Source organism: Coregonus clupeaformis, chromosome 35, assembly GCF_020615455.1.
Source record: "Coregonus clupeaformis isolate EN_2021a chromosome 35, ASM2061545v1, whole genome shotgun sequence".
In the NCBI taxonomy this organism is placed as follows: domain Eukaryota; kingdom Metazoa; phylum Chordata; class Actinopteri; order Salmoniformes; family Salmonidae; genus Coregonus; species Coregonus clupeaformis.
This window is the reverse complement of record NC_059226.1, coordinates 12,093,370-12,105,633: the sequence shown is the minus strand read 5'-3', so window position 1 is coordinate 12,105,633 and position 12,264 is coordinate 12,093,370. Positions and strand designations below refer to the sequence as shown.

Sequence of the window (12,264 nt, the reverse complement as noted above, 5' to 3'; positions counted from 1 at the left end):
TTACTAGCCTGTTCAACCTCTCTTTCGTATCATCCGAGATCCCCAGAGATTGGAAGGCTGCCGCGGTCATCCCCCTCTTCAAAGGGGGTGACACTCTAGATCCATACTGTTACAGACCTATATCCATCCTGCCCTGCCTTTCGAAAGTATTTGAAAGCCAAGTTAACAAACAGATCACTGACCATTTTGAATCCCACCGTACCTTCTCCGCTATGCAATCTGGTTTCCGAGCTGGTCATGGGTGCACCTCAGCCACACTCAAGGTCCTAAACGATATAATAACCGCGATCGATAAAAGACAGTACTGTGCAGCCGTCTTCATCGACCTGGCCAAGGCTTTTGACTCTGTCAATCACTGCATTCTTATTGGCAGACTAAATAGCCTTGGTTTCTCAAATGACTGCCTCGCCTGGTTCACCAACTACTTCTCAGATAGAGTTCAATGTGTCAAATCGGAGGGCCTGCTGTCTGGACCTATGGCAGTCTATGGGGGTGCCACAGGGTTCAATTCTCGGGCTGACTCTATTCTCTGTGTATATCAATGATGTCGCTCTTGCTGCTGGTGACTCTCAGATCCACCTCTACATAGACAACACCATTTTGTATACATCTGGCCCTTCATTGGACACTGTTAACAAACCTCCAAATGAGCTTCAATGCCATACAACACTCCTTCCGTGGCCTCCAACTGCTCTTAAATGCTAGTAAAACAAATTGCATGCTCTTCAATCGAACGCTGCTTGCACCCGCCCGCCCGACTAGAATCACTACTCTCGGCGGGTCTGACTTAGAATATGTGGACAACTACAAATACCTAGGTGTCTGGTTAGACCGCAAACTCTCCTTCCAGACTCACATTAAGCATCTCCAATCCAAAGTTAAATCTAGAATCAGCTTCCTATTTCACAACAAAGCCTCCTTCACTCATGCTGCCAAACATGCCCTCGTAAAACTGACTATCCTACCGATCCTTGACTTCGGCGATGTCATTTACAAAATAGCTTCCAACACTCTACTCAGCAAATTGGATGTAGTCTATCACAGTGCCATCCGTTTTGTCACCAGAACCCCATATACTACCCACCATTATGACCTGTACGCTCTTGTTGGCTGGCCCTCACTACATATTTGTCGCCAAACCCACTGGCTCCAGGTCATCTATAAATCACTGCTAGGCAAATCCCCACCTTATCTTAGATAATTGTTCACGATAGCAACACCCACCCGTAGTATGCGTTCCAGCAGGTATATCTCACTGGTCATCCCCAAAGCCAACACCTCCTTTGGCCGCCATTCCTTCCAGTTCTCTGCTGCAAATGACTGGAACGAACTGCAAAAATCTCTGAAGCTGTAGACACTTATCTCCCTCACTAACTGTAAGCATCAGTTGTCAGAACAGCTTACAGATCACTGCACCTGTACACAGCCCATCTGTAATTAGCCCACCCAACTACCTCATCCCCATATTGTTATTTAGGTTATTTATTTAGCTAATTTGCACCCCAGTATCTCTATTTGCACATCATCTTCTGCACATCTATCACTCCAGTGTTAATACTAAATTGTAATTATTTTGCACTATGGCCTATTTATTGCCTTACCTCCATAACTTACTAAATTTGAACATACTGTATATAGATTTTCTATTGTGTTATTGACTGTGCGTTTTGTTTATTCCATATGTAACTGTGTTGTTGTTTTTATCGCACTGCTTTGCTTTATCTTGGCCAGGTTGCAGTTGTAAATGAGAACTTGTTCTCAACTGGCTTACCTGGTTAAATAATGGTGAAAAGTTAAAAATATTACCTGGTGTATGAATACTTGTTGTTCCCTCTGTTGTTCTGTAGTTTTACTACAGGCTGTGGGAGACAGGAAACATTAGAACTAATGTAACAGTAGCAAATATTGAGCATTTTCTGTTAATTTGGAATAGTTAAGCTGCTGAAAAATGTTGAGGGTCCATTTAAATAATAATAAGAACTTTGTATAGCGCTTTTCGGAACACTCAGACACTTTACACAAGGCAATACAAAATCTCAACTCACATAGACTTAAAAATCTGTATGAGCGCTAAAGCTAAGCAATGACACCAGAGCTAAGGTCGGAGATCAAAGAAAGCATTTAAAGTCAAACCAGTCTGTCATCTGTAATGGACAGCCTTCCTACCCTCCCATTCACCCACCCTCTTCCTATCCCTCTCTCACCTTCCTGCAGGTGGTTATCATTCTCTGTTCTTCTTTGGCTGAGGTAATCATGGGAATGCGGCATACCCCCTCATAGACGTCCCTTTGTTTCTGTGGGACATTAAAGGCAATTGATTCACATGAACATCTGACTCACACTATGGGAGGCTTCTGACACTTTGGGCTGGGTATTCAAACAAACAAACATTGGGATCCAATGTAAGCATGATGTGCATAATAGATATTTGACTCACATACAGTATATTGCACTTTGAAAGCATTTGATAAGACTTACAGGTTTAGCGCAAAGACAAACAGAAAGAGCGAAGGAAATGTAATAATACTGACACTCAGCTCAGTGCTTTACACACAATGATAATTTACTTTGGGTCAGTCTGGGTCTTACCTGCATGGCAGAGGTGCAGTGCTGGACTAGTCCCTGCACCCTGTAGTACTGAGCTTCCTTCAGAACTTCCTCCAGCTCTCGGTGGGACTCTGGAAGCGGTACCGAGCCGTCCCGCATAAAGTTCAGCACCAAGCCAAAATGGTGACCACACCTGTCCAACACTACCCAGCCTAAGAGAGAGGAAAAAGATTGAGAAGGAGTGAGAACTGATTCGACATAGGCAAGAATCAATCTCATCTAAATTTCTAATTTTTCCATGTGGCGATTGCTTTAGTCATTCCTGAGAATATGGAGAAAACAAAAGGTAAATAAGTCACATCCCGTCACACGCTGTGAACGGGAGTAAACGGTTTGTACTGAGCGACACGTTTTCCCAAAATGGTGCGCACCGTTATTCAGTCTTCGAGGTATGTTTGCTCCCATGTGGTGGGTGTGAACTAACCAATATGGGTGTGACCATTTGAAATATCAAAACCAGTGCAGCAGCACACCGCCCAAAATTGCCCTCTGAGCCATCATAAATCACAACATTCTTTAACTGGTCGTTCAATACAGCACTGTTTCCATTAAATTGCATGTTGCACACCGTTATTCCCTGCTGAACACAGCCCAGTGTTTCCAATCCGTTCCTTTGGCTCCATTAGGACTACATGTTTTCTTCCAGCATTAGCACACCTGATTCCCAACATTGGTGACCATTAGTTGACTAGCTGTATCAAGTGTGGTAGTGCTGGACTGGAACAAAAATGTGCAAGCCTGCGTGATCCTAGAATAACATATTGGGAAACACTGGCATACATAAATAATACACATAGGTCCATACCTACCCTCTGAATCTATGGTGACCTCTGCTCCTCCATTGCACATGCTCCTTAGTAGGCCGTCCTCTTTACTCAGGGTCTGTACCGTGGTGTAATGCAGGGAGCCCCCAACATTCAGCTTCACATATTTACTCCCCGCAAGACCCCCTCCAACCCCCTTCTCCTCGCTGCCCCAGCCAGACGACTTGGTGGCGGGGACGGAGGCAGCTGCCACACTCCCTGCAGAAGCCTCGGCAGACATCAGGCGCGCTTGCAGTTACAGAAGTTCCTGATTTAAAAACAGAAAACCACAGTTGAGGGATGAAATTTCAATTGATTGAATGATCAAAAACAAATACAACTGTCAACATATAAGAAAAATGAGGTGGATGTTAGGGGTGTAACGGTACATGGGGACCTCTGTTCGACCGCACTGTGAACCCGAATGAATACATACAGTGGGGAAAAAAAGTATTTAGTCAGCCACCAATTGTGCAAATTCTCCCACTTAAAAAGATGAGAGAGGCCTGTAATTTTCATCATAGGTACACGTCAACTATGACAGACAAATTGAGAAAGAAAATTCCAGAAAATCACATTGTAGGATTTTTAATGAATTTATTTGCAAATTATGGTGGAAAATAAGTATTTGGTCACCTACAAACAAGCAAGATTTCTGGCTCTCACAGACCTGTAACAACTTCTTTAAGAGGCTCCTCTGTCCTCCACTCGTTACCTGTATTAATGGCACCTGTTTGAACTTGTTATCAGTATAAAAAGACACCTGTCCACAACCTCAAACAGTCACACTCCAAACTCCACTATGGCCAAGACCAAAGAGCTGTCAAAGGACACCAGAAACAAAATTGTAGACCTGCACCAGGCTGGGAAGACTGAATCTGCAATAGGTAAGCAGCTTGGTTTGAAGAAATCAACTGTGGGAGCAATTATTAGGAAATGGAAGACATACAAGACCACTGATAATCTCCCTCGATCTGGGGCTCCATGCAAGATCTCACCCCGTGGGGTCAAAATGATCACAAGAACCACACGGGGGGACCTAGTGAATGACCTGCAGAGAGCTGGGACCAAAGTAACAAAGCCTAACATCAGTAACACACTACGCCACCAGGGACTCAAATCCTGCAGTGCGAGACGTGTCCCCCTGCTTAAGCCAGTACATGTCCAGGCCCGTCTGAAGTTTGCTAGAGTGCATTTGGATGATCCAGAAGAGGATTGGGAGAATGTCATATGGTCAGATGAAACCAAAATAGAATAGGGGGGGGTAGATCAGCTTAATATTGCAGATAGATTGTAACTTCCATCAATGTAATTGTCTGCGTCACTTCCAATCCCCCATGTTTTTTTTATATATATATATATATATATATATATATATATATATATATATATATATATATATATATATATATATATATATATATATATATATACACACACACACACATGCATATACACCCACATACATATCCTTTACAAAAATATATATATTCCCCTTTATTACTTTCCAACCCCGCCACCCTTTCCCCACTTGGAGTAAACTAGTGAACAACAACGCCTAGGCCTCTACTTCCAGCCCATACCCACTATCTACATTTTATGGACAGAGTCAATTTTACAATAATTACATTTTGTTTGTTCTTTCTCCTGAACTTCTTCTACTCTCAACCTCTCCGATCATTTTCATGATGTCCATCCGGTTTGCTTCTATATGCCATTTCTTTCTAACTGTGCTCCTTCACAAAAGCTCCCAACCTACAACCCATACACTTATTATGGACACAGCGTGCCTACATTATTAGTTATCTTGTTATTGTTTGTTGTTAGTTGTTATTAGTCCCATCCGTCAATTCCATTCAACACCTCCCATCTATCTTTTAACACCATCCATATAGGATTTCTATTTGCCATATATTTTTCAACTGTACTGTGATGTTTTACAAAAGTTCTGAACCTCTCTATTCTCATTGTTTCTATAGATTGTGAATAGAAAATAAACATTTTTGCTATAGTATTATGTTATTGATCGATTGACTATGACTTTTCAGATCACCCAGTAGTGCTATCTGCAGGGTTTGCTCCAGGTAAATATTGCAATCCTTTAGCCATTCCTGGACCTGTGTCCAAAAACAAGCTACAAATGGACAGTACCAAAACAAATGATCTAATGATTGTCTCTTCGCAGCAAAATCTGCAGAGCTGGGAAGATTGTATCCCCCATATAAATAACATTCTATTGGTAGCAAGAATTTTATATAATAATTTAAATTGAAAGATCATAAGTTTTTAATCCGGTGTCGTTTTGCGTATCAGTTCATAAACACTATGCCATGGGATCGGTACGTCAAAAATCTCTTCCCAACTATTTTGCAATCTATATGGGACGGCTGTCAATCCTTTGGTCCTTAAATGAAACTGATATACTTTTTTATTTATCACAGTTTTCCTTAACCAATTATGTTCTTTAATGCAAGGCCGACAGACAAGTTCCTTACTTTCTCCTCCTTCCACTTTCCTCTTCCATTTTTGCGGTAAGGATGCAATTATTTGGTTGTAATTTTGGGTAGAGCAGACATTTCCATATGTTTTTGTTAGCTGCATGTGCGACATAACTCCACCAGTCCTACCGATGATATCATTTATGAAGATTATACCTTTTTTTTAAATTTTGTCAAAACAATGGTTTTTTATCAATTAGTATATTTGAGTTTAACCACAATATTTGTTGCATTATTTGTTCTGTCGTTTCTGGAGGATTTAATTGAAATGGCTTGTTTTAGAAATAGTAATATCTGGGAGATGACACATTGTTTGCAGAGTGCACAACCTATGCTACACTTGTGAGAAACAAGTTTTGGTTTATTAAATTCCATTTATGAGTTCTGTCAATTTAGTCATTGTCTTTTGTTTGGAGCGCTCCTGTCAATTTTGAGTAAAGACGCGCACGCATAGAAGTAGTCCTATAGGCTACCTGGCCTGCGCACAAATGTAGGCATATAAATGTGCCCATTTGGGGTTTCTGATAGTATTTCTGATTGGTTTCACGCACCACCACTAATGACCTGTGGAGCTTCTCAAAGTAATGTTTTCTTCACCTCAAACAGCAAGCAAACAAAGTCTGTTTTTACATCCATTGAGAATTACAATAGTTCCTCAAATGTATTAGAAAGATCTTTCCAGCTCTCTCCCTTTCGATAACCACTCAGCATGAAAGGGAAAAAATGTAATGCTCTGATCCAGTGGAAACGTCATGAGTCGGAAGTTTACATACACCTTAGCCAAATACATTTAAACTCAGTTTCACAATTCCTGACATTTAATCCTAGTAAAAATGCCCTGTCTTAGGTCAGTTAGGATCACCACTATATTAAGAATGTGAAATGTCAAAATAATAGTAGAGAGATTATTTATTTAAGCTTTTATTTCTTTCATCACATTCCCAGTGGGTCAGAAGTTTACATACACTCAATTAGTATTTGGTAGCGTTGCCTTTAAATTGTTTAACTTGGGTCAAATGTTTTGGGTAGCCTTCCACAAGCTTCCCACAATAAGTTGGGTGAATTTTGGCCCATTCCTCCTGACAGAGCTGGTGTAACTGAGTCAGGTTTGTAGGCCTCCTTGCTCGCACACGCTTTTTCAGTTCTGCCCACACATATTCTATAGGACTGAGGTCAGGGCTTTGTGATGGCCACTCCAACACCTTGACTTTGTTGTCCTTAAGCCATTTTACCACAACTTTGGAAGTATGCTTGGGGTCATTGTCCATTTGGAAGACCCATTTGCGACCAAGCTTTAACTTCCTGACTGATGTCTTGAGATGTTGCTTCAATAAATCCACATAATTTTCCTTCCTCATGATGCCATCTATTTTGTGAAGTGCACCAGTCCCTCCTGTAGTAAAGCACCCCACAGCATGATGCTGCCACCCCCGTGCTTCACGGCTGGGATGGTGTTCTTCGGCTTGCAAGCTGCCCCGTTTTTCCTCCAAACGTAACGATGGTCATTATGGCCAAGCAGTTCTATTTTTGTTTCATCAGACCACCAGAGGACATTTCTCCAAGAAGTACGATCTTTGTCCCCATGTGCAGTTGCAAACCGTAGTTAGGCTTTTTTATGGCGGTTTTGGAGCAGTGGCTTCTTCCTTGCTGAGTGGCCTTTCAGGTTATGTCGATATAGGACTCGTTTTACTGTGGATATAGATACTTTTGTACCCGTTTCCTCCAGCATCTTCACAAGGTCCTTTGCTGTTGTTCTAGGATTGATTTGCATTTTCACACCAAAGTATGTTCATCTCTAGGAGACAGAACGCGTCTCCTTTCTGAGCTGTATGACAGCTGCGTGGTCCCATGGTGTTTATACTTGCGTACTATTGTTTGTACAGATGAACGTGGTACCTTCAGGCATTTGGAAATTGCTCCCAAGGATGAACCAGACTTGTGGAGGTCTACAGCTCAGCGTTCAACACCATAGTGCCCACAAAGCTCATCACTAAGCTAAGGACCCTGGGACTAAACACTTTCTCTGCAACTGGATCCTGGACTTCCTGACGGGCCGCCCCCAGCTGTTAAGGGTCGGCAACAACCGATCTACCATGCTGATCCTCAATACCGAGGCCCCTCAGGGGTGCATGCTTAGTCCCCTCCTGTACTCCCTGTTCACCCACGACTGCGTGGCCAAGCACAACTCCAACACCATCATTAAGTTTGCTGACGACACAACGGTGGTAGGCCTGATCACCGACAACGATGAGACAGCCTATAGGGAGGAGGTCAGAGACCTGGCAGTGTGGTGCCAGGACAACAACCTCTCCCTAAAAGTGAGCAACACAAAGGAGATGATCGAGGACTACAGGAAAAGGAGGGCCGAACACGCCCCCATTCACATCGAACGGGCCAAGAAAGTCACACCAAGAAAGTCGTGAAGAGGGTACGACAACGCCTTTTCCCCCTCAGGAGACTTGAAAGATTTGGCATGGGTCCACAGATCCTCAAAAAAATTCTACAGTTGTACCATCGAGAGCATCCTGACCGGTTGCATCACCGCCTGATATGGCAACTGCTCGGCATCCGACCGTAAGGCGCTACAGAGGGTAGTGCGTATGGCCCAGTACATAACTGGGGCCAAGCTTCCTGCCATCCAGGACCTATATACTAGGCGGTGTCAGAGGACGGCCAAAACATGGTCAAAGATTCCAGTCACCCTAGTCATAGATTGTTCTCTCTGCTTCCGCACGGCAAAATGCAACACTTCAAAATGTAGCTAGCCGTCTTCTACACATTGTCCTCTAACCAGTGATGTACACATTATTCCCATATTCCGTGTGATTTTTGAGTAGTGTTAGTTTTAACAGGACTTGCATATTTCTGCATATTGGTTATTGATTCAGACACTTTAAAACTGTGTTTTAACATTGGGCTAGTTATCAATATGTCTAGTCAACAGGAAGCAGCGACAGCGTCATTTTCAACTTAAGTTTTAGGAATGTAACTTTTGCCTCCCGAGTGGCTTAGCAGAGCTAGAGGCGTCACTACAGACCCGGGTTCAATACCAGGCTGTGTCGTAGCCGGCCGGGATGTCCTTGTCCCATCGTGCTCTAGCAACTCTTTGTGGCGGGCCAGGTCAAGAAGCAGTGCGGTTTGGCAGGGTTGTGTTTGAGGATGAATTGGATTGCGTCCTACCTGACAGGTCGCTCCTACCAGGTGGCGTGGCGAGAATCTCTCTCCGCACCACGTGCTCTCACCACTGGTGTCCCCCAGGGCTCAGTTCTAGGCCCTCTCCTATTCTCTCTATACACCAAGTCACTTGGCTCTGTCATATCCTCACATGGTCTCTCCTATCATTGCTACGCAGACGACACAATTAATTTTCTCCTTTCCCCCTTCTGATAACCAGGTGGCGAATCGCATCTCTGCATGTCTGGCAGACATATCAGTGTGGATGTCGGATCACCACCTCAAGCTGAACCTCGGCAAGACGGAGCTGCTCTTCCTCCCGGGGAAGGACTGCCCGCTCCATGATCTCGCCATCACGGTTGACAACTCCATTGTGTCCTCCTCCCAGAGTGCAAATAACCTTGGCGTGACCCTGGACAACACCCTGTCGTTCTCCGCTAACATCAAAGCGGTGAACCGATCCTGCAGGTTCATGCTCTACAACATTCGCAGAATACGACCCTTTCTTACACAGAAAGCGGCACAGGTCCTAATCCAGGCACTTGTCATCTCCCGTCTGGATTACTGCAACTCGCTGTTGGCTGGGCTCCCTGCCTGTGCCATTAAACCCCTACAACTTATCCAGAACGCTGCAGCCCGTCTGGTGTTCAACCTTCCCAAGTTCTCTCATGTCACCCCGCTCCTCCGCACACTACACTGGCTTCCAGTTGAGGCTCGCATCTACTACAAGACCATTGTGCTTGCCTACGGAGCTGTGAGGGAAACGGCACCTCCGTCCCTTCAGGCTCTGATCAGACCCTACACCCAAACGAGGGCACCACGTTCATCCACCTCTGGCCTGCTAGCTCCCCTACCTCTACGGAAGCACAGTTCCCGCTCAGCCCATTCAAAGCTATTTGCTGCTCTAGCACCCCAATGGTGGAACAAGCTCCCCCACGACGCCAGGACAGCGGAGTCACTGACCACCTTCCGGAGACACTTGAAACCCTACCTCTTTAAGGAATACCTGGAATAGTATAAAGTAATCATTCTACCCCACCCCTCCCCCAACATAAAACAAAAAAAAAGTCGCTCTGGATAAGAGCGTCTGCTAAATGATGTAAATGTAAATGTACAAATCTCGACCTTCGCCTCTCCCGAGTCAGTATGGGAGTTGCAGCGATGGGACATGACTGTAACTACCAATTGGATAACACGAAATTGGGGTGAATATTTTTTTTTTTTAAGACTAACTTTTAACATTAAACTTTAGATCTTGTAAGAATGATTTCTGATGCATAGTTATTATTCTTTACAACGCTACTCCTCTTACACCATTTAAGCTAGAAACGTCTTTCAAACTTTAAAACGTGTAGACTGGTCTGGAATAGTGTGCTTGCATACAACTTTTTGATAGCTTTTATACTTTTTGTCCTCCATCCACTTTCATGGGATTTCCTCAGCATTCTAAAGGTCCCATTGTGACATCCAATCCATACATTCTATTCACTATAAACAATGTTACTTTGACACAAATCAGCTACTTTGACCACTTTCCCAACAATTTAAGACAAAATGAGAGCGAATAAATTATTCCTCTACTCTGCTATTTAATTCTGAAATCAGAACATAATTACTCTCTGGTACCGATCAAACACTGGACAATTGTGGACATAAACATAATTTCAAAAAACTGAAACAAGTCACAATTTTTCATGTTAAATTATAATCTACAGTTTCCAATGATATTGTAGCTACTTAATCGGGTAAAACTGTTGGATGAGTCCAAAAACGTGTTGTGATGTATTTATTTTGATGATTTAGCTACCCAAAATCACCAAAACGGGTTAGCCCTGCCTACTTCTAGGCCAGCATCATGTCCAGGTGAAATTTGAATGGGTAACTGTTAGCAAGTTAGTTTTCCAGACACTGTAAGACAGCAAGCCAACGTTGGCTAGCAAAGTAGCTCGCGACAATCACACTAGCTAACTTGCTGGTTAGTAGTTGGCTTGTTACCTAGCTAGCTACATTTACTAACGTTAGTTTCAAGCTACCGTACCGTCTCTGGTTGGATGCTAAAGGCAAGACGTTAGCTAGCTAATAATGTACTCACCAGGCTAGCCGACTTGCTAGCTAACGTTAGCGATTAACTATTGTGGTGGTTCCAAATCTCCAATGCTATTAAAATGTGAATTTAAAACAACGCCAACGGAAAAAACAACAACACTTAACTAGGTTGCTAGCTAGTTGTACTAATTAGGGAAATACTGTGGTTAATTAGGACGTGGTCATTTTGACATGTTCAGCTTGCTTGATTAGCTAACATCATCGACAAGATTAGCGTAAGCGTCCCGGCAGCAAACAAAAATTCTTCCGGTTTTCCGATTTTGCCTTCAAAATAAAAGTCTGCGCTAAAACGCTATGCGTATGATACTGAATTCATATTTTTTTGCAGCTTTGCATAGTCATAGTGCATAATCTTAAAATTATGTTACAAAATTATGTTACAAAATTATAACTGCTACTAACTATTAATTACTACTTACTACTATAAGATACATAATATTATAAGGTGGAGAACATTGGGAAATGGCTATGTTTTTAATGTAATTGTATGTTATGTATATGACTGGTGCTATGCTTAAAAGTGTTTATTGGTTCTTACAGATCCTATCATAGTTGTAATTTATTTCCAGTTTGCTGTATAACTGGATGATTATACCAAATATTTTTTTAAATAATTAACACTGTTCTATCTGTGATTATACTCAATGGTTTAGTGGCTTATTGCCTCATGTGTATTATCCTAGTAGCACCCTCTAGTGGCTGAAAACCTCATGTGTCTTATCCTAGTTCTGTGAAACCAGAATGCTATGTGCTGTGCCCAGCAGTTGTCATACTATCTTTTGCTAATAAATACGAATTAAATTCAGAGTTTGTGACTATTTACCCATGCAACAGAACAAGCTCAATGTATATGGAATATATATTGGACTGTAGAATAAAACATTCACTACCTGTCTCAACTAAAGAGAGTTGGAAAAGATTCAGTAGGGTCTCTACTAACCAAATATGTTTAGTTTTGGAGGGGGACTGTGTCGTACGGACAGTTGCTGGCTTTTTATTGCGCCCCCTCCATAGCCCCCAATGCAATACACTGTATTGGACTGTCTACTACCTGACTCAGCTAAAGTGGGGTTGAA

The 12,264-nt window shown here is 42.7% G+C and overlaps 1 protein-coding gene across 1 annotated transcript in view; it reads right to left on the bottom strand.

Annotated features, from left to right (window-relative positions):
* The window catches only part of LOC121550714 (BTB/POZ domain-containing adapter for CUL3-mediated RhoA degradation protein 1), a 34,201-nt gene extending 22,788 nt beyond the window's left edge, over positions 1-11,413 (bottom strand). Inside the window, exons 1-5 of the mRNA XM_041863072.1 lie at positions 11,175-11,413; positions 3,417-3,678; positions 2,590-2,759; positions 2,205-2,294; positions 1,807-1,859 (exon numbers count right to left, since the gene is read on the bottom strand). Coding sequence (XP_041719006.1) covers positions 1,807-1,859; positions 2,205-2,294; positions 2,590-2,759; positions 3,417-3,651 — 548 coding nt within the window. The 5' untranslated portion in view covers positions 3,652-3,678; positions 11,175-11,413. The remainder of the gene's footprint in view (positions 1-1,806; positions 1,860-2,204; positions 2,295-2,589; positions 2,760-3,416; positions 3,679-11,174) is intronic.
* Between the last annotated feature and the right edge of the window lie 851 nt (positions 11,414-12,264).